The sequence below is a fragment of the Gambusia affinis genome, linkage group LG17 (assembly GCF_019740435.1).
Source record: "Gambusia affinis linkage group LG17, SWU_Gaff_1.0, whole genome shotgun sequence".
Classification (NCBI taxonomy): domain Eukaryota; kingdom Metazoa; phylum Chordata; class Actinopteri; order Cyprinodontiformes; family Poeciliidae; genus Gambusia; species Gambusia affinis.
The window spans coordinates 7,984,420-8,008,745 of record NC_057884.1 but is presented as its reverse complement, the minus strand read 5'-3'; the positions used below and the strand labels follow the sequence as shown (position 1 = coordinate 8,008,745).

The 24,326-nt window shown below is 39.9% G+C and overlaps 1 protein-coding gene across 2 annotated transcripts in view; it reads right to left on the bottom strand.

Moving 5' to 3' along the window:
* Nucleotides 1–3,117: 3,117 nt before the first annotated feature.
* Nucleotides 3,118–24,326, bottom strand: part of si:dkey-34e4.1 (carboxyl-terminal PDZ ligand of neuronal nitric oxide synthase protein) — a 52,988-nt gene continuing 31,779 nt past the window's right edge. Inside the window, exons 7-12 of one of the 2 annotated variants that reach the window (XR_006373288.1) lie at nucleotides 23,687–23,862; nucleotides 20,675–20,836; nucleotides 19,342–19,546; nucleotides 16,820–17,132; nucleotides 10,438–10,678; nucleotides 7,274–7,393 (exon numbers count right to left, since the gene is read on the bottom strand). Coding sequence is in view for 1 of the 2 variants with exons in the window: in XM_044144097.1 (XP_044000032.1) it covers nucleotides 6,844–7,393; nucleotides 16,820–17,132; nucleotides 19,342–19,546; nucleotides 20,675–20,836; nucleotides 23,687–23,862 (1,406 nt within the window). In the remaining variant the exon portion in view is untranslated. Of the gene's footprint in view, nucleotides 7,394–10,437; nucleotides 10,679–16,819; nucleotides 17,133–19,341; nucleotides 19,547–20,674; nucleotides 20,837–23,686; nucleotides 23,863–24,326 lie in introns of both variants that reach the window. The other variant, XM_044144097.1, reaches the window with a different exon arrangement.

Below are 24,326 nucleotides of genomic sequence, written 5' to 3'. Positions count from 1 at the left end.
GATGTACAGCGCTGCAACGAGAGACGGCCGCGCGTCGCCCACAGTACTCAGGAGAAACCGCTGCACCTCTCAGTCAGCGCTGCCAGAGAAAATATTATGCTGTAATTCCATCGTCCTTACTTTCTCTGCAAACTATCAATTATCATATCCCAGAGAGGCCTGCTGGATATTTTGCTTTCAAAAAATTAATGTTTGCATTGTTATTCATTCGGCGGTAAATCTGTGCTGGTTTTTTTTGTTGTTGCATTTTCCCTCTCAGTGTTGAACTAGGAGCTTCAAAAATTGGTTTGAAACAATGAAAGAAATCTTGTATTTTTCAGTTTTTTTCTTTTTCATCAACATAAATAGGAGAATGTCCTGTGAGCCACTTCCTGACTCCATGTTTTCCGTTATTTGTCGGTAAAAAAAACTTTTTTGAAATTTGATTTGGTACTATGTGAAAAAGCAAACGGAAAGCAGCACATAATTTTTGCTTTTTAAGTCAGCCCTCTTTCCTCTGACAACCCTAAATAAATAAAAAGATCTTCTCGAGTTGTACAAAGAGTTCCCTGGTGTGTTATTTAGTTGTAATGTAAATGCTAGCCTTTATGGAAAAGTGACAAGAAGAAAGTCGGTGTCAGCTTAAGTAAAGAGCACAGCAAACATGCAAAAAAAAGTTGCTATGGATTAACGGAAAGAGAAATTGAACTGTTGGATCTACATGCCGGAAATGGTAAAACATAGTGGTAAAAGCATCATGCTGTGGGGAGAGGGTTGTTGGTTGGAGGATGGAGGAAGAGCTGTTAAATAAATGTTTTTTTTTTTTATGGTTTCAATAAACGTCCACAGGATTGATGTGCACACTGTAAAAGTGTTTTTTTTTATTTTCTCTGGAAGAAAGAAAGTGCAGCTTATTGCCAAACCCTACAACTGTAGTTCTAGTTGCTGCATGACTCACCAGCATGGATATGGCTCCCTTCAATTAACCTTCTTCAGCTCTGCCCCTTCCCGTACCTTTTCTGTTTGCTCAAACATCATGAAAGAAACGCCCCGTCTCATCATTGCAAATTGTGGAAAATTGTGTGGCTGTGTCGAATATCAGAGAGCAAGTAGAGAGATGCTTGGCTTTCAGAGGGCATAGATGACCTTTTTTCCATCAGGTTCTATTAGTAGAGGGAGGAAACGTTATTACTTCTTCTTTTGACCTCAAAAAGAAACATTTCTGTGAGAAGAAATATCTTGAACCTGAGGTTATTGTTTCTGCTAGAGGGTCAGACGTGAAATATAGATTTACATTCAAGGCACTTCAAAAGGTTCAAAGCAGCACAATGATGTCAGGGGAAAAGCCTGATAGAAATTCAGCTAAGAATATTGTCTGTTATTCTGCTACAAGTAGAGAGGAAAAAACAAGCATGCAAATAAAAGACAAACATAAGATGTAGGAGAACCTTAATCATCTGATTTGTGTTTTTGTTTTTTAGTAAATTCCTCTTTCTGGTTAGTTTGGTTTTTGGTTATGTTCTTGCTACATTCTCAGTCCTCTGTTGAATTAGTTTTCCTGCTGCTTAGACCGACTGTCGATCAATATTCAGTTCCATCTGTTCCTCGTCAATAATCAGCCTCCAAGTTTTGGCTTTACGCTGCACGGCTCACTTTTCTATTTTTGTTTAAAACCATGATGACTTGATTCGCTGACAGATGTACATTAAAAAAGCAATTATTCAAAGTCTGAAAAATCTAGCAGCCAAACCCACATGGAAATGCCATTTAAACACATATAGAAATTTTCCATACACTTATTATGTAGACCTGTAGTTAAACCAAATACATACGTCCAGAAAAAAATAGCAGTTCAAAGTGGCAAGGGTGAACTAAACTGGACTTGTTGGTTTCAAAATAACTAAAAAATAAACCAAAACGAGTAAAGGTCTTATCCTAAATGTTAACTTGCCTGGCAGTAGCAACAGACTAGGTCTAAGTGATCACAAAATTATAATAAAAAAACCTAAGCTTAAAGCATAACATCTTTTGAATTTGCTATGTATTATTATATTAGCTTATTGTGACTGTTTATCTCACCCGTCACTATAAAGAAGTGAAGGATTCACGTTTTTTTCTGTCCAGTAAGACCTTTTCCAGTCATTTACGGTGTTTAGTCTCGACTCCCCTCTGATGTAGATAACAGTATGACATTTCAGAGCACATGCATTCTTGAATAATTAAAGGAAAAAGCAACAATAAAGTCAGCCCTGTTTGCTTTAACTGCAGTCCAACTGGTAGCAGTTAAGAGCTTGTTGAGTTCGCCTGCGTCGCTGTGATCACCGGCCTCGCATTAGCTTTTGATCGCTGGCAGGCAGGCAGGCAGGCAGGCTCGCCCCGGTCTACTCACACAGGCTAATGCCTCTTCTGCAGCATTAATGACTGCATAAAGTGTGACGGCCTTGCGTTTTAAGCGTCTGTGTAAAACCTCAGAGCCAGGGTTTCAGAGCCGGAGCTGCCATGTGACTCTTAAAAGCTGCATCACATTGATCGCAGATCAAGAAGCAGTCCCGGTATTGAACGGGCTCCTTGGACTGGTCGGAGAGAGTGCAGGCGAGACGGCCTGACAGCATCATCGATTGTCCGGTTGGGGAATACCATGTTGGAAGGTGGCACAAAGTGAAAACTGGAGGTTATAAATGGAGATGCATCGAGGCTTTTCCTCACCATTACTGATTTCTGGTGTTCTCTTAGGTCTGAGCTGCGGATTTGGACTTTTTTTTTTTTTTTGATAACATTTTGCTTTAAAGAGAAAAGTACATGCAAAGGAATTCCTTTTTCAGATGCAGCAATTTAGAATCTGACAGAAAATGAAGCTTACAAGATTAATATCTATACGGTGTTGTGTTTACTGTGAAAAGCTGCTGCGAAAAATTACAAATCTAATCTGAATTCTCATTTTCATCCCAAATAGACATTTTGAATCATCATCCAAAAAAAAAGTCACCTCCGTCGCATTTAGTTTTGAGCGTGTGTGCATGGTTGCTTTTCCTGTGTGTCTCTGTGTAGACCTGCAATAGACTGGCAATCTGTCCATGGTGTCCTCTGCCAAACACCAAACCCTCACAACCCTGCAAGAACAACAGACTCTAGACAATGTGGACGGCACAAGTTTTATCTGGATAAAGATAACATGAGCAAATTTAAAATGCTTTTTTTAAACAATTTCATTTATACGGGGAAACAGCATATCCAAATCAACTAAATGAATGTGAGAATAAGTTCTCCCTTGTCAAACCAGCAATAACTGTGATTTCCACCTTTATTCGTTCAGTTTCACTCACCTCACTTTGGAAGGATTACTGCCTGACTCTTAATAAAAAAACAACAACAACAACAACAACCACTTAAATCCTGTGAAAAATTGCCTTTTGATCATTGGATACATGATAAATGATCATTGGATCACTTATCCAATGATCACAGGACAGATTGGTCATTTGTCCAATTTAAATGACCAACATGTCTCCAACAGTACATCAACAATTCACTCATGGAGTCACAAACAGAACATCCAGAGCCTGAAGTCTCCGCTTCTCTCAATTGATGTCAGTGTTCAAAGGCTCGACAGCAGTTGTCACCAAAATTTGAAGATGTCATTTGTTTTCTCACATAAAGTCTGGTATGACATATTTGCCTCCTTTAATAAATGAAACAATCATTTTGTCTTTAATCCAGTTATATAATTAGTTGAATGGTTTGAAAAATGTAAGCATCATGAAAACATAGTTTTGAGCAGCAGTAGTAGACTGAAAATGATGGGAGCTCATTATTGCCTTTGATGCAGTCAATTCTGATCTCAGGCAGATTGATTGGCGCATTTCTTGCTACAAGCATAATTATCCATAATTTATGCTTGCTGTGCCAAGAGATGCGGCTTTCACTTTTGAGATCCTAGCTCTGGGACAAATTACAGCTTTAATACCTCATAGCGAAGGGAATTCCCATTTGTCTAATTTCTAATAAGTGCATTGCATAGAGGCCCTGAGGGCAATAAGCCCTTCAGCCTCGTCTTAATGCCTGGTAGTGACAGCATGTGCTACGCATGCATGCTTTTCTGCTTTCACATGGCAGAGAGAACTGCTAAGCTCGAAGACAGCAACTCTGGAAAAAGTGACACAAAGCCTTAATGAGACTTGTGTGGAAAACTAGGAGAACTACAAACACGGAGATCCAATTCGAATGTTATCAACAAACCGAGGAGGACTTCTCTGCTGCTAACTCAGCGAATTCTCTAAAACTTTACTATACGTAAGCTCCTTGGTGATTTCAGCTTTGTCTGTGGGTCCAATGTACTGCGGTTACAGGAAATAATATAGAAGACTGTCAACAAAGCTGACTTGCAGAATGAAGTACATGCACAGACAGGTAATTTCAGCAGTACAGTGAACGTAGGCGTCATACACGGCACATTAACCTTTCTATCATTCTGTGTGCAGGGTAATGTACAGCCCAGACCAACTTAAGGTTCCCTGAGAATAAATAATGGGAAAAAAAAGAGAGTAAAGTACCGTAGTTTTCAGCTCCACCTCTTTATTGTGTTTTATTTTCAGCCATGTTAGTGTTGTAAAACTCCCTGCTAAACGTGATGTTGGGAAAAGCCTCATCTTTTGGTGTAAAATGTTTCCCCTTCAGGACATTTTACTTCTGCACCCATTGCCTCTGTCACTCCGCAGCTGCTTCGCCTCGTATCTCCCCTTTTATAGTGTTTCTCCATCTACTAATCAAAGTTCACAACAGAGCACTTTCAGTGAAGCCATAAAGAATAGCAAAGCAGCAAAGTGAACACATAAACTTCTCAGCTGTATATTGCTGATCTGCAGAAGTTTTTAAACGTGTTTTCCTTTAACCCACACTAAGAAAAATGGTCAACCCAATTTACTATATTATTTTCTACACTTCTGAGTATAAAATTCATTTACACCTGGAGTAGAAATACGTGTTGTTGCATTATGTATGTCTACTATAAGGGAGTTTTTTTTTTTTTTTTTTTTTTGCTAGTTGGAGATTCACAGAACAGAGCTTTGTTTTTGTTTTTTTGGTCAACATTTAGTCATCAACCAATTAATATAATAACAAAAATGTAAAAAAAAAAAAAATACATGACAGTCAAATGATTGATGGGTTCACATTATTCATTTTCAAGAATTGACCTATTTCCTGTTATAGGGACATCTTGTTATAACAAGAATAACACAAACACGCGGGTGGCATCAAAGTATAGCAGTTTTTAAAAATCACTACGTTTTCCCACCGTACAGCTCTGAAGGTTTAAAGTCGCTTTAATGCGATCGTAAACAGTAACTGAGTAATCGCAGTCTACTGTAACTGAACTGTAAGATATTCAGAAATATTGGTTATTGGCCATAATAGAAACATTTACATCAGACATTAATTTTCATACTGGTGTATCGCTAGTCTGCAGTTCAAAATTAAAATAAGAATTAATAAATGTCATGTATATCTTCATTGTAATTGTAATAATCAACATGCTGTATTTATATTTGAAAAACTGAAACTATAAGTTATCTCAAAGAGATAACTTATAGATTTGAAGGCGAGAGCTTTAAGCACTTCGAATTCTTGTTTTAAGGTATAAAACGAAGTCGTACTTCAGTTGTTGCCATGACATTGTCTGTCAGACAACACAGACGTCTCCACCACTTTAACATCACACATTTGGCTGCATTTCAGGTACCTTGTAAAAAAAGAAACGACAGACTAACAGATAACACATAAAGGATTTGTAAACACTGAAAAGACTGCAACTAACTAACAGCTGCTGTTCTTGTTAGCAAAATAAAAGGAAGGTTTCAGATTTATTATTTTAAATTAACAATTTAACAACCATTTTCGTGATAATTTTTGATTGTTTATGAAATCACTGCTGCTTGTGAGAACATAAAAATGGAAATTTCTGTTTCTCATAAAGTTTTGATATCGTATGTTGCCTCCTTTTAAGACCAGTACGTATTGCAACACTCCTAGTATTTGCTTTTAGTTTTATACAAAACCATTTCGATCAAGTTCTGCATTGATCTAAGGCAGATTGTAGACGAAGTTCTGCCTTAGATTGTGGTATCACAATATATCCAGGATATATTGTGATACCACAATATCATGATACTGTGGTATTTTACTCTAACATGAACGTTTCATACCAGTCTATATCTAGATTCAACATAACCAAATCCCACTTGCTCTTGACACAAAAACAAAAAACAAATGTGAGCCTAACCATAGTCCCAAGAACAACCATAACAACTAAATTGACTGACTCTTATCTCTCCTCTGTCCAATCACTGACCTCCTTGTTCCTTTCTTCCCATCCATCATCCTATCAGGTCCATTGCAGGAGATGAAACTTTTCCCAACATCACCTCTTTCCCCTGCTCTTGTCTTAACTGTGAATTTTACAAATTATCGTCCTTTTCCACTTATTTGCACCAAGGTGAAACATCATACAAAATGACGGCTCCACGTCGACAGCTAGCAAAAATAAAATGTGTTTTCTTTGTTAGTGTAGAATTTACAGTGAATTCAGTATGACTTCAACAGTGCAATATAATGCTACATGTACTCTGCTTAACATACATTCTAGGCCCTAAAAAGTAAATTAGATCATAAATTTCATTACAAAAATACTAAATCTATTTATTGGCTAATTACTGATACAATAACAAGCGTTCTAGCAACACGTGCACTGTGTCACAGGTGAGTGGAACGACTAAAGATCCTGAAAGGGAAGCCCTGTGCAAACATAGTAGGGTCTGAAAGCCAATCCTGGATTTTCTTTTATGTCGACTGAATAACATTTAAGTCATCCTAACTCCGCTGGGTCATGTTGGTGTCCTCCTGGCTGCTCTCCAGAAGCTCATCCTCTGAAAAACTGATATGAAGGCAGGTGTCATTCATAGGCGATGAAAAGCACAGCGGCTGATCACAGCTGTCAGAACGCGAGGCCATGGTGTTCGACTCTGTAGTTGACGAACCAGAGGACGAAGCGACCGCCCCGCCGTGCTGCTCCAGGGGACTTCCACAGCTGCTGGACGCTGTCAAAAATGCCCCGGGGTCAGCAAAAAGGTCATCGTCGTCGCGAAGGGGCGACAGCAGGGACTTGGTCTCGGAGCGGACGCCCGAGTCCTCGCTGGCCGAAGACGAGGAGGAGCTGCTCTCACCGTTGCTGAGTGAGTGGAAATCGGTGGACGACAGGGAGTTGGGGGTGATGTCCGGGAAAGAGAGGCTGCTGCTGCGGCTCGGCGCCGCAGGCGTGGACACAGCTGGGACCTCTGACCCCGGAGAGAACGTCCTGCTGGATCGCTTGCGGTTTGTGGAAGGTGGAGGAGGGTCAAGTTTGGGTATTATCTGTTTATACCTACAAGTAGAAAAGAAAGAAAAACCCTGTTAAAAATAATACTGGTCATTGATTTAGGGTGGATTCACACCAGCGATGCTTAGTCCACTTTAAATAAACTCATTTAAGCTCATAAGCTCATTTAATTTGTGCAGAAAGTCCAGTTCATTTGGGTAGGTGTGAATGTGTAATTAAACTCTAAGATGGACCAAAAGAGTGAACTCCGGTCTGCCTAAAAACCCACGTATAGGTTCCATTAAAGTGAATTCTGGCACGGTTCGAATGCATATGTGGATGCAAGTTGACCAGTGACTGCTCCAAAAAGAGGACGCAAACCAAAAGTCATGGGATTCCTAGACAATACAACGAAAACAAAGGCGAGAGTCTAGCATTAAAGGGAGAAATGGCTTGTGGTCTTTTACTAAAGACTAAAGAGAAATCTTACAACCACCAAAATCTGATGCCTTTGGGTCGATCCCTCAGTACAGGTGAGGGATGAACATGTTTTTCACTTTGGATAATTTGACAGTGCAGTGTGAAAGCAAACTACACCTTCTGAAAATCTAACAATTGCAACTTTGGTCCTCACTCGAATCGAGTCTACCAGGTGAGTCTATCAGGTGAGAAAACACCCTTAGTTTCCTTTTTTAGCCAATTCCAAGCCAGCATCACTTCCCCACGAAATGGCCTCAAGGCACTTTTACTCTCCATTATTCACATTATACCTCATTAACCTAAGTGCACGGGACATAAGCTATTCCTACACAAGACACTGACTCCTTCTCTAGTTTGGCGTTGTTCTGTCTGTCAAGGAACTTATCTACAGCCCACAGGCTCACTGTGTGAAAATAGAAAGCCTCTGGGGAAGAACAAGAGCCAAAGCCTGGGGGATGTGGGTAAGGAAGCGAGACGAAACAGGACTCGCTGATTTCACCACAATAAAGCCTTGACAAGCACCAGCGCACGCATCCACACACAATTATTGTCCTCCTCTTGGAAAAATGACTCCCGTTAACAAGGCCCGCTTCCTCTGAGGATCCTCGCGGTTATAAGACTGCTAACTTTGTTCCCCCGAGAGATCCGGTCTGTGGTTAAGTTCATTTCAGAGTAATGAAATCACAGTACTCGATGATGCCTTCAGTGTCTGATTCAACAAGATGGTGACCAAAGCTAGGGAAATCATCTTTAGACACATTTAACATTTATTTTCTGAACTGAAAAAGGGACACCCCACTTTCTAGATTTTTCTTTTCACATTTTGATATTTTGTTATTTCCATTGGCCAAAGATGTTTCTCTTTGTGTTGGTCACATAAGATCCAAATACATGACACTTGTATTTGTCATGATACTGACTACTTTTTACTTTTGGTGGAGACTACATTTTGTCAGCCATGCACTATGGGGTAGGTGATTGTAAACTGACTCAACAAGACAAGAATGTAAAGGATCACTGAACAGAGGTGGGTAGAGTAGGAAAAAAAATGGCCCAAGTAAGTATAGCATTACTTCTACTTATTTTACACAAGTAGAAAGCATAGTACAGTAAATCTAATTATAGAAATACATTTTGCTCAAAATGTTACTCAGGTAATTTTCAATTTTCCCACCTGAGTTGATGAAATATAAAGACAGCAAATGTCTACACAGCTGCTAAATTAAGCAGCACCACAATTTGTTTAAAGTTTCCCTGAGTTGAGGCGGATGATTGCCCGGCATTGACGAATAATTCATGAAAGTGACGCTGTCAGTTTAGTTTCTCAAAATAAGCTGACATGTGGTAATTTGGATCAATGCTGTTGAGTGTTGCTGGTGAGCTATATTTATCATTTGCTGACTGAAAAGCATCATTTTTGTCGCTCCATACAATGGCACAATTCTTAACCTATTAAACAAATCCACCTGCTTTTACACTTAGTGCCGTTATGAGAAAAAGTAATAATAATAAAAAAAAGTTTGCTTGACTTTCTATTCCAACAGGAAATTGCCAGGAAGTGTAACTTGGTGAAGGAATGCTTCATATGTAGGTCTGCCAAAGTGAAATGATACTCAGGCATACCTAAAAAAGGTCTGTTGTGGTTCTAACAGTGAAAATAGCTTTTTATGTCTTATAAAACAATCACCAAGGTAATATTGTTCTATTAAAATCATAAGCTCATAGCAGTGGAGTGAAAGAGTAAATTGCTTCTTTTTGTTCACCATCTTTGTTCATTGCCAAGTCGAAATGAAACCAGTTTCTGCCTCACTTACCCACCTCTTCCCAAAATGCTTCATTCCCTCCATTCTGCCTCCAAAATGAAAAGCAAAATGTGTTTGCATGCATCAAGTCTGCCTGGATAAGTGCAGGTGCAGCAGGGAACCTCTATATTTATTGTCTGAGAGTGATAAAGTTAAGTCACTTGTTATTGCGGTAGCATTATTTGAACTGATTTTTTTAAATTTTATATTTTATTTCCGCAAACGGCAATCAGCGGAGAAAATAATATGTAGCGAAATTGTTCAAACGCACACATTGGTACATTTAGCATAAAACAAGTGTAACCACGGCATATTCAATGCATTATTTACCTGTTTAAGTTGATCGGAGGTTTGATAAATATTTCATTAGTAATTCATAGTCAGTAAAGCTAAGCATGCAAGTGACAAAGACACATGTTTTAAATTGGATCACGGAAAGTGCGAGGGTAAAGCTCGCACACAAAGACGTGCCGCTGCCTCTGCTATGAGAGCTTTACCCCTCGGCCTGAACCGCCTCTGATAAGAAACCTGGACAAGAGCATTTCTTGTTTGCAAGCGAGTCCGTGAAAGAGGAAACCCCACCCCGAGTGTTGAAGAAGGAGCCGCCATGCACCAAATTGCGCCGCAGTGACTGATTGTCCCCCATGCTAATGTGGTTATTAATCTGCAAGCGCAATGTCTGCGTGTAAATAGAAGTTATTATGCATTCGTTAGCAGAAAAATCTCTGGTGAGTCCCACACTCGAGCCCACAGACACCCACACCCGCCACATGCCCGGTCCCATGCTTGTGCCACAGACACATGCTGCTTATGATGAGTAATACTCACACAGAGGGAGGAGAAGGGGAGAACAGGAGGAAGGGGAGGGAAAGGAAGGGGTTGCAGAGAGCTCCCCAGGCTCCTGGGGGGAGAGGCAGCAAACGATGAGAGGGGCGATAGTGGGGACAGAGCGATGGAACGCATGAGCTGGGAGATTTTGAGGCAGCGGCTGCTGGCCGGGTGAGTTTTTGTGGGAGGTCTGGGGGGGAGTTAGAGGAGGAGGAGGATGAGCAGGAGCGGGTCCTCACACCTGTACCAAAGAAAGGCAACAGTTAGACCACGGCCGATCGGGGGAGCCAAGCGAGGGAGGAAGGAGTTTTAAGGCCAGTGAGCATCCAACCATCTGTGACTTCAGAGCCTCTTTTGTGCTGGACATTTAAAACCCTGACTCCCTCTCTGGCAGAATCTAAAGAGGACACAGTGGGAGACGGGAATGTAATTAAGTAAGTGGGCAGAGCTGCTGGTTTGGTCGGTATTTCTCGCTAATATGAATTCATGCCTTTAGTGTTACACAATGCAAAAAGACACTCCAGTTAGCACGGCTGATCTGATCAAACTTTGGACATATTCCCTCTGTGACCAGTTTAAGATTATCTGCTGGACCAAAGAGAAATTTGTTGCAGAAAAAGTATTTCCAAAATCTTACGGCTGTTCAGGCCTCCATTTTTTTTTAAAGTTGATTAGAGCATTTAGTAGTGTTAAAATTATTAATCCATGCTTTGCTTCAGTGTGGTATGAATAAAATGCGAAAAATATATCTATTTTTGGATGAGGAAGGATGTTTATCATGTCACTATGCACAATGAGCTGGACAGTTAGGGACGTAAGAAAAATCCCCAGAGGAAACTGCAGCAAAGAGTGGTGGCTATAACAATAATTAGACATTAATTAGACACAATAATTATTGTGCTTCATGACTGGAAGTTCTCAGGACCTCTGGCAGGACCCCTTAAACCAGCGTTGTTTCAGCCTCGTCACTGTGGGGAAACTGTTTATTCTTGGACTAATTAAAATGTCAATGAGGAGACCGGAACAGCAAAGGTGCTACAGAGGCACAGCGTGTTGGTGTTCTCTGTTCAATAAGCAGGAACAAATCGGGCAATCGAGAGGGGAATGTGGATGCTTCCTGTTAGGAAAAGAATCGGCAGGAGCACCACATTTCAACAGGTAGATAGGAGGAGGTACTGCTGGGCTTCTAAAAAGATGTGTCCCATTTTTTACTCAAGTCTTTGTCTTAGACACAAAAAACAGAATTATGGAGGCAACTGAAAAGCGAACAGCATGTGGTTGATTCGACTCCAGATAAGAGACCGTGGGTTTTTTGGCATTGTGAAGAATTTATCACACTTATGCTTTATTTTGAATGTACGTGGGTGATCAGGAGACTCGGCAGAAGAATGACAAAACTTCTATCAGTGAAGTATCCCAACAATGCCTGACAGAGTCCCTTTCAAACATTTTTCTAACAAACCCTCCAGCTCCCTATACAGGATCATTTTCAGACCAACAGTGAGTCCAATGGCACAACCGATAGTATCTATTTCTGAGCGAGCTCCACATAACTGGGTGTAAATCTAGCTGACAGTACCGGCTCTGCCTAAATGCCAGGAAGCATCATCCATTACACTCCCATCGAACCCGTGCAATTGGGTTATCGGCCGACGAGATCTGCTGGTGCAGCTCCGGCCGCGATGTTAAAGATGAAGGGGTAAAACAAAAGTGACAGAGGGAAAGCGAATATCACAGCTAATTTCAGGAAATGCGATTGTGCGCCGTATAACACAGCTGGAGCGAAAGGGGTAGGGGGGAGGAGAGCAGTTCTTATCGCACATGAAGAGCTCATTTGTGAGTGAGACTGTTAGATTCTCTGGACTCAAATGGTGAGATAGGCAAAGCTTATGTTCATATTTGCTAAGTGTGGGCAGGGTGCAGGTTTTAGCTCAATCAGCTCAAGGGATTGCAAACTTTAGTCAGACCATCACTTTGTTTCGCACTTATAGTTAAATAAAATGTCTTGGAAGGATAGACATTTGGTACAGGCAGTCATGATCCTCAGAGAATATACTGACTTTAGTCAGCTTCCTACGACTTAGTGGAGCTTCTGGCAACGAAAGTATTTTCTGACTATTACAACATCCTTATTTAATGCTACCATGCCACATGTAACTCCTCCATCTGTTGTGCAAAGTGTGACTCCCTGCATGCTAGGCTATAGCTATTAGTAACTGAACATATTGTAGCCAGGAAAAAGAAGAAACTGGATCATCAAGTGTTAAGTCAATTTTTTGCAAATATTACATAAACCCAAGGCTGTGATGTTACATTTTGCAGAATGCTGGTTGCCCCAGAAGTTATTGCGATAAACGATAATATTGTTATTTTGAGATCATTTTGAAAGAGTATGATATAATGGCAATGGCATAATAATACGAGGACGCAATTTCAAAGATCAACTAACTTTCATATCTAATGAACATTTAACACTGGAGCTGGAAGACATTTTAAAGATCCAAAATTAAATAAATAAAAACATAGAGACAACACGTTAAATTAATTAATCATGAAGTCTCTGATAACAAAATTATCCTTCAAAAAAACATTTTGGTTGAAAGAGAAATCATGTGATTAACTAATTTATTGCATATTTTGACAGGCTTATATAATAATAGATTTTGGGCATTGAAGCTGAAAGTAAGTCTCCGTCTGCAATATGTTATAGAAAACATTAAATTTGATGTCGTACAACAGGTAAGTCTTAATTAAAAGGGTATCTGTAAAAGTCAGATTTTGCAGAAACTACCTTTCCTAGTAAGCGGTTTTGTAACTGTACAATTAGAAAAAGGAAAAAGTAATATTTTTTTCTGAATGTTTCTCTTACAAAGCAGATGACAGCGTGACGTTGAGATTGCATACTTTTTTTTTAAGCTGACAGATTGTTGGATTATTTTCTAAATAAGAGAAAAGACCAAGGAAAGGTCACTTGGTTTTTGATGCAGGCATGTTTGGCTAAAAGTAAACACTTCATTTTAACTGACAAGCACGGTGGGAGAAGAATGATGTTGATGTGGAGCTGAGAACCCTATCCAGATGATGTTTTGCTGATAGGTCACCCATCAGCTCAGTGTATTTTATTCAACAGTACTAACGCTCTAACATAGAACAAAACTTAAAAGAAGTCAAATGGCACAAATGTGATCAACTTTTTAAGAGTTGTCTGTCACATATTTTAGGTGTGACACCATATTGACCCCACTGAGCTCCACTACATGGCTCTGTAAAGCTCGAGTCTCAATAGCTGGCAGGTGTCGGGTGTGGCTGGCTTTATTTGCGATGCAAGAACAACCCGGGCGGAGCCCAGAGAGGTCAGCGTCACAGGTTTATGACTGAGCTGTATTTTGATGTCAACTAATGTCAACCACATTAGTTGACATGCGGTACGACAAAGCCACAAGTCAACCACATGTACGACAAAGCAGACACCGGCAAGACGAGTTTGTAAAAGTGAAATGAATGATTCATGTGAAGTCAGGATCCTCTGCTTGACGAAGAGGGGTTAGGGGAGAAGGGCCGGCGAGAAAGGAGACTAGAGCAGTATTAGTCTGCCAGTTTGCAGAACATAAAATCTGGCCACTCAGGCTGTAAACAGTAATCCACTGGGGGAATCAAGGAAACAAAAGAAAATGAAAGCAATAAAATAAGCGGTGTGGCGGTGGGGGAGGGCAGTCTGACTGCAGCAAAGGTGATGCAAAGGAGTCGGGCAAAGCAGCAGAGTAACACATTGGATTTCCCCAAAAATTTTTCAACCTAACTTGATTTTCTTTTCTTTTTTTTTTAGCTGTTGAGTCACTGCACTAGATTACTGTACTTCTAAAAAGGTCACCAAAGTTCAGCTGTCGTCATTTCTTTTTTCAAAGCTGAAAATAAAGTTATCTTCTTTTCACTCTTTTTTGTCTTTTTTTAGTGCAAGCTGAACACAATGTTTTATGAGTAAAATTTGCATAAAGGTGATATAACTCAGGGAATGAGGCAAGCAGAAATAGACATGGGAAAAAATGGAGAAACGCTACTTTATAATCTCTTCAGTGAAAAATGCGACTTCCTCATGAGTTTGTTCTTTTTTTGCAGTTTTGTAAGACACTATAGGGAAATATAGTAAGATACAAGGAGACGAGGAAACATAACTGGTTACATAATTTTAAATCGTTTGTAGCTCCCGTTTTGACTTTCCTTTGTGCACAAAGCAAAAAAATAAACACTGAGACGCATGCTGTTGCAGGAAAGAGGTTCAGCTTGTATAGGGATGAGAGCCATAACTGTCTGGCAGTCAGTGCAGTAGGAAAACCACAGAATGGGAGTCGGGCTAGGCTGCAGACTGACAAACACACACACACACATACGCAGAGGAGACATATGGAATTACAGCATGCAGGTAACAGTAACACACACAGCTCTACTAAGTCAATCCCAGATCTTTTCTCCTTTCTCCGCTCTGAAATCAACTTTACTACGCTGCCCTCTGAGACGTCTGCACAGAATTTTCTGAGTAGAGCAAACCCTGGGAGTGAGAATGAAAATGGAGCATAAAAAGAAGAAGAAGAAAAAACAACAACTTTGTGTCTTGTAAAGTTTTCATAATTTCATGTTGTTCATGCTGTTTTTAAGAGGATTAAAAACTCATTAAAATGTGATTATGAGCCTTGGCTCTGCAGTTACAGAACGAGTCACATATTCCACACATATCCCCAAAGGTACTGAAGTGGAGGTACTTCAAGTGTAAAAAAAAAAGAAGGAAAAGTTCCCATATCCCTTAAAAGCTAGATGCATTCATTATTAATTGCCCCCATGAATAAAGAGGCTGTTTTTTTCTTTAAATGTGCTTTAAAAGCTGTATATAGTAAATTTTTAGATAAAAAAAAAGAAAGAGACACAGGAACAGGAGTTAAAGCTGATAGAGTAACAGTGTTTTTCTTAAATCTTCTACTCTTACAGGCTGTTCTGATCACTGCTTTTAAGCTCAAAACTCATCCCCTCATTGTTCGTCTAACTCGAGCTGTTTTTTTTCTCTTCCCAAAATAATCCCTTGATTACACTTGTTCTTTCATTAACTACAGCCGTTTTCTGCTGAGCTGTGCCGCTCTCCAGCAATAACAGCAACTGCAACTGGATGTTTATGTCACTGTCGCCTGGTTACCACGAACACAAAGGGACACAGTTAAAACATTTGAATAGCTTAACGTATATATTTCGACACTAAACTGTTCAACACTCTTCCAGAACTCCTTATGCGTTTGGGTTGACTTGAAGATACGCGAGAATTAGCCCAGCTTTGCTCCAAATAGTGATATTGAGAAGAAAATGGCTGACGTCCTTCAGTGCAAAGGTCACAGAGTTGACATACCAGGTCAGGTAAGTGCTACGGATCAAGTTCAGCCGGGTTCAGGCCTTACAGTGAAGGGAAATAGGTGCATTATATTAAGTTAAGTAAAAAGTTGGAAGAAATATGATTTTCCAGTCAAGATTTCGCACAGCGATATATAAACAAACAAAACACCCCCACCTATACTTCTGCATCGACTAATGAGTCTCTGGGTCACGGATGTCACAGCTGGTTCGCAAGGCTGACACTAAATGCTGAAAATAACAGGTGCCACTATTCAGATGCAGATTTCAAGATGATTGAACTGGTTCTTCAAACGGCCAGAGCTACAATACCTCTCTAACACGTCTCAATGACGTATATGGACTGTGGAAGATGGCTTGTCGCGAGGATACATTGTAATTTATCCAGTTACACAACAATTTACAATGAAATTATAAAACAAACTATAGTGTGTGAGTTTTGTTTAATTGTTCAGGGACGTCTGCTGAGTATTTCTTAAAGCTGTTGGCGATGGTAACCTTTCCATCTGTCAGTAAAGTAGCAGTAGGAAACAACATTTCGCTTATAGCCTATTTGCTAAGCTACTTAGCCACACAGCTACTTGTAGTAATTTTGACACCGTAGTTATTGTAATGAACACAAACATAAAACAAATTACACTTCTTAAACGTATCCCACATTCATATCTTTTAGATTTTAACCATTATTTACATTGATCAGATCTTTTTAAAAATATACTCCTATATATGTGAAAGAAGTACAATTGAGCCCCCTCCTAGCTTAGAGTACTTAATTTATGCTAATCAACTATAATAATCCTAAATAAGCTGGATGCTTTATGTAAGGCTGTTTAGTGTTGGGTCTGACATAAAACAACTAAAAACTCACACTGTGGTACCATTTAAAGTGGTGTAGAAAAGTCATCCTCCTGCTTTTCTACACCAGATGGATGATAGAATCCAAACCTGCATGGACCTGTGTGTGTTATTAGCATGAGATCTGAAGTCTTACTTTTCATCCAGGTCGGCAGAGTTTCTAGATGAGAACTGGACAATCTCGCTGTTGGAGCTCTCCTTGTTATCCGCTGTGCCATTAGCTCTGATGAAAGGGTCCCGCTCTGCAAACATGGCTGCTGGTTTACAGCTGTTCTCCAGGTTCAGCAGGTTCAGGAAGGACTCGGCACAGTCGACCTGGTTTGGAGAGAGTGGCCACGCGGCCGTGGAGGAGACGAGCTGCTCCAAGTTTTGATTGTATCGATTCTTCAGGTTCAGGGATAACGATTTCACTGATAACGATTGCGAACTTTGCGCCGTCTGTGGAGCACCTGGAACAGAGAGCACAACATACTGCCCTCAGACTCTACGGGAAACGGAAGGAAGAAGTTGACTACAGATCGAATGTTGGCTTTTTTTATTTTTTATTATTTGCTTTGCAATGATCCCCCAAAGAGCTGACACAGCCCAGAGGAGAAGCTGGCAGGGTGCCACCCACCCCACTCAGGTCGTTTTCTATCAGAGGGGATGACATGATTAATACAAGCATGAAACACAACGTGACAAATTAAACTGCACACACTCACACACACAGTGAAAGAAAAATAAATGTGCACAGACACAGCCATGCACACTGCACCGAGTGAAACGGTGGTTATTTCCGGCAAGATCAGCCTTTTTCTTTCAATCTGGTGTAAAAGATTACCAAGATTTATCAATCTTGGTAACTTTGGTGAAAAAAGTTTGGTTTTAAACCTTACAAAACTCTCCTTTAATGCAAAAAAAAACAGTAAAAGTCAACTCTGCACAGTTTGAAATGTGAAATTGTGTTAGAAAAGATTGGCATATAAAATGAAGACGAGTCCAGGAACATTTCTCACACTCGGTTATTGGACCTTAAAAAAGTGACAACATAGCAAAGTAAAACTCAGCTTTAAAGCAACGCCTTCTCAGCAGATCCTTTTGTCTTCCGTTGCTTGTGGATGACATCGGCCTGAGTAGCAGTCTGTGTTTACTGCTTAATTGATGGATGTCATCTTGCTAACATTTAACTAGCACCTTGTTCTCTGGGCCTTGCAATTACAGCCTTTCCGTTGCTACTATGGAACACCATCTACCAAAATCATAAGCTAGAGTAAAAATTTTAAGACCTTGATTCAGTTCAGACTATTGGAAACCTTACAGTGTTACAGTGAGACATCTACATGCCCAACGGGGACGTTGCTGCTTTATTGTGCTGATCACCTGCCAGATATTGTCTACATTAGAGCTATGGCTTTGTGCCAATCTGAAGCATGGTTTCTGTCAAGAAGAATCTGTTTTAGCTTAAAAATAAGACCATAAGACCAAAATAGCTGGGTTACGCAGTACACTGCCTCTACTAGATCTTGTGTGTTTTTACAGCAGGACATAGTTGTTTTGTTTCATGGTTTCCCAGAAATAAAAATCAATTGAAGCGACCGCCAAAGTCAAGTTGGAGCCAATTTCAGGATTTTCTGTTTCCTTCTGTTCCTTCAGGCCATGCTTTTATTGGTGAACGAGCTTCTGTCCATTCTTCTTCTTTTTACAAAAAACAACAGAACTGATTTATAGCAAGTATTATTTTGAGTTATGTTGATTTTTAGAAAATGTTGTTTGTTTTTCCTCAAATTCCTTTTGGGTTTTAGATGTATAACCTTGTCAATTTTTTTAAGATGGTGACTAGTTTCAATTATATGCCACCCTATCAGTCAATTTCTTGGAAAGTGAAATAAATAGACACCATCGTCCATCCTCCAGCATTAAACCGAAATTGAATGGTATTTGTATTATTGCTTATTAGGATTTTTCTGTCAAACATTGGATTAATGTTTCTGGTTGTCTAAAATGCATCTTATGAACATAGATTCCCTAAAACGTCGGGTGAGGATGAATCCAACATTTGGGTTGCATGAAAATATTTTGAAAAAAATGGTTAAATTAATAAATGCAATTGGAAGGTTTATGGAAGCATATGAGCTAGAAGTCTATCCAATAGTACTAATGTGAATTAAAAGTCAAATCTGCCAACTCAAACAACGGCTCAAAGTAAAATGCTTGGACGCTGCCCGGTTTGAAGCTATTATACACTGAATAACCACTTTTATTCTTTCTGTTTATTTCTGGGAAAAATCAAAGGCTGTGCCTCCTCTGGAAAGATATTTTTAGCAAAAATGTTAGTAATACAAAAAGCCCCGACCATCATCAAGGATTTATGGAATTGCTCTTTACTTGTACCTGGAGAGCAGTCTTGTTCTCTTCTGAACTGATAAGTGAAATCCCGAAAGTAGCACTAAGGGAAAGCTGGACTCCTAAAACAGCCTCTGCACCAATAAAGCTCTTCCTTTAAATTGGCAGGCAGCCACAAAACAGGAAGTGAGGCTTGTGTTGCTACAGTCTGCTTCCCCCACAGGTGAAGACAGGAGCGAGCGACGACGACAGCAGCACCTGAAGAAGCTGACCTGACATTGTTTGCACGAAAGACTCCCGATGTCCCTTCCAGTCGTCCGTCGGGTCACTTACTGTGTCCGTTCGCCTGAGTGTCCTGTTGTGACTGCTCTTCTTGCGCTCTCATCAGAGAGCCGCCCTCCATCTCTTTCAGCTGCTGCACGAGCAGCGCCAGGTGCTGCAGCAAGTCCCTGTTCTGCAGCAGCAGCTGGTGGATGCGGGCCTGGGCCTCCATGCGAGCTGCAGTCTCTGCTGCCATCTGGTCCTTCAGCAGCTGCACCTGGAGCCGCAGCAAAAGGCGAAAGACGAATATGATTGTGTGTAAATGTTATCCATCAAAAATGCCAATTTGTTGATGTTCCCTGGTCTTCTGTCGCATCTCAGCTCCCACCACATTCACAGAAGGGCTGCATGACTCTAGAATTGGAATTTTGTAAATGTCCTTTATACTGATTATTCTGATTGGCTGAAATTTGGTAGTTTCACATACATAATAATTTAACGCAGCTTTCAAAGATTCCATTAATTGACACAGATTATTTTCTGTACTTATTCTTGTTTCAGTGCTGCCCCCTAGGGGTATAAAATCAACATCTGCTTGTTTTATAATTGCAGGTGAAATAAAACCTGAAAGATTTCAAGTTGTAAAACAGATTTAACTGGCAGATTCTTGATAAAAAATAATGTGTAAACTTTAAGCTGCATATAGACTAACATCTAATGAAAGAAAGGCTTAAACAACATATTAAAAGGCTCTGAAGAGATGCCACTGGGCATGTTTTCTACACAAAAAGTGGAGGAGGATGCATCAGTACCTTATTTCATATTGCTGTTCAGACTATTGTTGGATTGTTCAGCAATAGAGACTGCTGGGAGTCTCTATCTTTATTAATAAAGTTGGATTGGATTGAATCTTGGAGCTGCAGGTTCTGCGGGAGCATCAAAATATTGCTACCCATTCAGAGATGTTGCATCATGCATCCCTCTTGGCTCAGGGCCACATAATTAGTCAATACCAATATTTATTGATTCGTTCTTCTGTTTTAAATATCTAAAATACTGCCAAACTGGTGACCTGACCTTTCCTGGTTTATCTGAAGTTTTTACTCCACGCCATTGTTTTTTATTCTTAAGCAGTTATGAGACACGTAACTGCTGCAAGGCAAGTTACTCAACAGGTTGTTGCTAGGTAACTATAGACTGAGTTAGTTGATGCCACACTCTTTGCTTAGTTGGATGTGAGCGGAATTAAACTCTGGTTTTGGAATTACTAATATATTATTATTTGGAATTACTAATTCCAAAACCAGAAAGAGCAAAATTGTTCCTACTGTACACAGTAAGCAGTGCATGTGGCTGCCTCTGTGTCCGACCTGTGTGTGTGCGTGCATGCGGGTGTGTGTCCTACCTGCGCGACGGCCACCTGAGTGTGCTGCTGTTGCTGCTGCAGCTGCTGCTGAAGGAGCTGCAGGTAGTGCTGAGAAGCCAGTGGAGTGAGAGACGAAGAGCAAGGGCTGCTGGGAGTGATGCCTTGAGACGTCACAGTGAAGACGGACCGTCTGTCGATGTCCTGAAAAATATTATTAAACACAGACAGAGATCATGAGTGGTTTTCAGTCTTCTCTTTTCAAATCCCACAGCTATTGAATGATTGATTGCTAAATCAATCAATCAATCAATCAATCAATCAATCAATCAATCAATGCCATGGATAAACTGCCAGCACAGAGATCTGGGTGGAAATCCAAACATCAGATCTGAGACCGGCTGTGTCTAATAACAATGAACAACACAGTTCAAGCTCAGTGTCAGATCGTACACGTAAATACTCTGGTTCGTGTTTCTCCCGGTTTACCCCACGGGAATTTCAAAGTGATTTTCCAGATGATCTCCAGCACCATAATTTTCCCTGAGGAAAAAGTGCAGTCACTAAACTTTCACCAGCTTTTTCTTTCACACCGCCAAGACGAATGGAAAAAAAACAAAAAACGAGTAAATCAGCATATTGTCTGGGATCTCACTGGGAAACATAAGTGTGTAGTGAGAGAATATGTTTGCACAAAAACACATGGGATCTATATTTGCACCTCTTTGTCTTTCTGCTGGGATACAAAATGAGCCTATTCAATTCTGTAATGCCCACATTCCACCACTAGAGGGAAACGCAGCACAACAAAAACTAAAGAAAGCTCAATGTGTATGACTAATAAGAAGCCTCTTACCAACACAGCCTACTTGCCTGCTGAAAAAATATATATAAAATGCAAAAAAAGAAAAGAAAAAACTATTTTGGGAATATAAATGATCATTTTGACCAATTAAAATCACATATCTTATATGATATAAGTGTCACAGATCATAAAACATTTTCTTAAAGAACCTGAAAGCATATTTTCCAATTAGTCTATCTAAAATAAAAATGTGCTAAAACCACAACTTTAGGCAAAATGTATGACACATGCACAGACTTCTCAGTGAGAGGTCCTCATAGAGAGTCCTAAATAGGATATCTTATTGTTCAACATATCTTTAACAGGCAGTGATTTACAATCCTAGTCCTGAGTTATCGCTATACAATTTTACTAATCCTTGTTTTAGGTCATAATCACACTTTTTATCCAAGTCAGGCAGCAAAAGCACTCTAAAGGAGACACAAATCAGAAATCTATGTTAATTTCTAGAAGAATTCTTTTTTCCATATCAGAAAAAAAAATTTATAAAAGATTTTCCCCACCCACATGTGGCTTCACCTCCACACCTGACAGAAGCATCACTTCCATCACAGTGTTTATGTTTTCAAAATCTCATTGTTCAATCCCCACATGGTTTTCTGCTTATCTTCCAGAGCAGATGTTTGAGAACCCTTCAGATGGATTACTGTGACCTTTCTGAGAAATCAAAGAGAGCAGAGGGGCTTTTTGGGATTAGGTGTCCCCCTCTTTACAAGGCGAGCAGGAATATTCAGGTTCCCCGCACTAATCCCTGCCTGTCTTTTTGCAGCGTAAAAATTCCATCTCCCACAGGGACGGTGCCCCGTCTGTCAGCGCATCAAACATAACTCCTTTACACTTTTAAGTACAATATAATCTATCTATTGGATGCAACAAGGAACTAGGCATTTCACGCAAACATTATCTGGTATTAATCAATGGAGAGCTGAGGGTAATGATCTTGTCAGATACTCTACAGTTGCTAAGCTTAATGAGCCATCTGGAAGCTCTGTGCTCAAAAAGCCGAAACCCGACATTGAATTGCAGGAGCGGAGTCAATATCCTGCAGCGGCAACAAGCAAAATGCAGCTTGGGCTGTTTGAACGTACTACGTCCTGGTTTGAATGATTGCAGGTTTGCTGGCCAGGAAACCAGCAATCATTCAAACCAGGAAGATTGTGCTGCCCCTTGCTGCCCGCGTCAGAACTGATAGGAGGTGGAAGTGTGAAGGGAATAATCTGACACCAAAAAATTAACTATACGAGTCATTTTACTGCAAGATTTACCGACTAGTGGGACTAATGAAAAATACAGAAGGATTTTAATGAAAAATGTAAAAGCCAAACCCGCAGTAAGGCAGGTTTTCATTTGTGACTTTCTTTTTAGTAGGCCTACAGTTTTAAAGGGATTTTGTTAGAATCAGGGTCTTTAAGTGTGGACTAAAATGGTTTGTAACATAAAATCAATTCCAAACTTTACTGTCGCCAGTTTTCCTACTTTGTTCTATGATTCAGCAAAGGTTATGTCTTCCTAGGGAATTTTTATGGCAGACTAAAAGGATTTTCCTTGGCAGACTATTGCTCTTTTGCTTTTAAAGTAGAGCCACATATCTTTAAAAATGTGCACTCTTTACTGCCTGGAGAGCATCTGAGAGCTTGTGTGGCTGGTCTGCAAACAAATGTGCTTTAAAAACAAAATGATATCAAAATAAAATGCTCTGAGTTTTAAATGCTTTTTACAAGCACAGAATATGTAACTGTTTATTGTTTTACAATCTAAAGCGTAATATTCCAAATATATACATTATGTGCTATTTATTAAAAGCCACTCAAGAAATTTGTGCTAGTATTACAACTAATATATAATAAAAGTCTCCAATAGAGAAGACAAGGTTTCATTTTGGTCAAGATGACTTTTTATGGAATAGATACATTTGCAACAAAAAGAAGATTTAAAAATTGTTCAATTGATTTAGAGGGACACCTAATCCCCAAAAACATGTGTTCTTTCTGAAAATACAGTAAAATAAGTATTGATTTACACCTCTCTGCTCAAATTACAAAGCACATTACAACTACGGAGCTTCATAATTCTAAAGCACAAACGTTAGACCCGTTGATACTGAAGCATCAGTACAACACACGACTCTTATTTCAGCTTATGTAGCTCTACTGTTTCAAGGTGTGACAGTGTGTCCTGGAGCATCTCACCATGATTGTCTGGCCTGGTTTGACCACGTTGAGTTCGGCCAGGCTGTGCAGGATCTCACCGACTGCCTTCTCGCACAGAGAACCATCACTCGAAGGATCTCCTCCTCCTCCTCCTTCTCCTCTTTCATCTGTAGCCTCATCCTCTTCATCCCGCTCAGTTGCTGTGAGTTTACGAGCTGCGGAGAAAGACAGAAAAATACACACGCACACATACTCCACTTTAGGTGCTATACGTGTAAGTGTCTGAGTAAATTATTCATTAAATTCGTATTACACATAGATGGTATGACGGCTGAAAGCTATTCTTGGAGCAAACAGTAATTTATCCAGACATGATGAAGAGCTTTCCGGTCCCAGGGAGCTACAGACTCACTGTGTAAATTACAGTTATTAGCCCAGATGAGTTACAGCCCCCAGAAACTGGTCTGTTGTTTTCTTAAGTTTGCTGTAGGATAATTGATCAAAATTAAAAAGGTTTGATGGTGATATTACCAATAATATGTCATGTATGTGTAATCTTAGAAGACCCGGTCAAATTTACTTACAGAAACCAAATATTTGGAGGTTGAAGTGCCTGGTAATTCAATCAATCTTATGTTAATCATAAAATGTCTGGTCTCTTGTACCACAGAGTATTAAT